Source organism: Benincasa hispida, chromosome 9, assembly GCF_009727055.1.
Source record: "Benincasa hispida cultivar B227 chromosome 9, ASM972705v1, whole genome shotgun sequence".
In the NCBI taxonomy this organism is placed as follows: Eukaryota; Viridiplantae; Streptophyta; class Magnoliopsida; order Cucurbitales; family Cucurbitaceae; genus Benincasa; species Benincasa hispida.
Window position 1 is genome coordinate 35,814,627 of NC_052357.1, and position 1,515 is coordinate 35,816,141.

Here is a 1,515-nt window from a genome sequence, read left to right on the forward strand (position 1 = left end):
ACGTCTTGTCATACAAATATTTAATGCAACTGATATTGAAAACAAATTTAATTTTCAATTTTGTCGAAAAATTATTTTAAATATTTATAAGTAATAGCAAAATATTATAATCTATCTACAATATTTTATAATTGATGTATCAAATTTACTAGTAAAATTGTGTTTGCATACTTTGTTATTATTTATAAACCTAATTTGAATTCTTATTCAGTCATATTAATGTATTGTTTTATAATATATTAGTTGTGTCATGTTCATGTATTTGGCGTAATTTAAATTGAAGTCAAATTAAATATTAACAAAAATACTTTCGGATTGTAGGCCATATTCATAGACCAATGACGTAAATGTAATAAAATATTCTCTATCCAATGAATGTCATCCTAATTAATGGAAGGTTACAATTTACTAATTGAAAAGGAAAATTATGTTGAATAACAAAATAGGCAGAATATTAATTTTTTTTAAAAAAAAAAACCTAAAACCATATCATTGCATTACTTCAATTTCTTGCTTGTGCTATAAGTACGAATGTTTATTCACATACATGTACAACATCAAAGATAGATAAACAAAAGTTTGCTTAAAAATGATCCAATTCAGGAATGTGTTGTTTTTGTGGCTCATCACAGCAGCCTTGGTCGGTGCTGATCAGATTTTGAGGCTGACGTTACCTCCACCGGCGGTTTCGAGGTATTACATTCACATAGTAAATGGACTAAGCAAATTCGATATGGTTGTGCACTGCCAGTCGAAGGACGATGATTTGGGGTATCACCATTTGGTTAACCATGGAGATGATTACCAATGGAACTTTAATGTGAACTTTTGGGAAACAACCCTGTTTTGGTGCAAATTGGAGAAGCCAGATGCGTATGTTTCTTTTGAAGTCTTTTGGCCCGAGTCCAAAAGCACCTGGCTCCGTGATAGGTGTGGGACTCAAGGTACTTGTATTTGGACGGCTAAAGATGATGGAATTTATTTGAGAAACATGCCGGCTAATGTTGATGAGTTTGTTCACAAATGGATCTCTACTAGATAAATTAAATATGCTTTTAAGTTATTAATTCATTTTGTTGTTCTGTTTTTGATGTATATCCAACAAAATGAGAAATAATATACATCCATTTGAAGTTTAGTAAAGAAACTCGATTTGGGTTGAGGAAGTATTTTTATTTGCAGGTAATTACATTGGATAATACTTTTAAGGATAATAAATAAGTGTATAGTAGCATTTTAAAAGAATTAAAAGTATAGTAAATTCTATCAATTATAGACTTTATCATTGATAAACTCTTATTAGTAATATGATCAACCACTCATAAACTTCAAAAGCAAAATCTAAATTTTACAATATTTGTAATACATTAGATTTGCTTGTTATATTTGTAACAGACGCTTTATTTTATTTTATTTTTTTAATTATTTGAGATGGAAATGTGTATTTGATAACTAGTTTTATTATTTTTTTTTTATTTTTTCCAAAATTTGGGGGGAGTGAAAGATCTTATATGA

The 1,515-nt window shown here is 28.4% G+C and overlaps 1 protein-coding gene across 1 annotated transcript; it reads left to right on the top strand.

Moving 5' to 3' along the window:
* Positions 1-589: 589 nt before the first annotated feature.
* Positions 590-1,042, top strand: LOC120084695 (S-protein homolog 1-like). The gene has a single exon (XM_039040505.1). The coding sequence runs from the start codon at positions 590-592 to the stop codon at positions 1,040-1,042; it is 453 nt and encodes a 150-aa protein (XP_038896433.1).
* Positions 1,043-1,515: the final 473 nt, after the last annotated feature.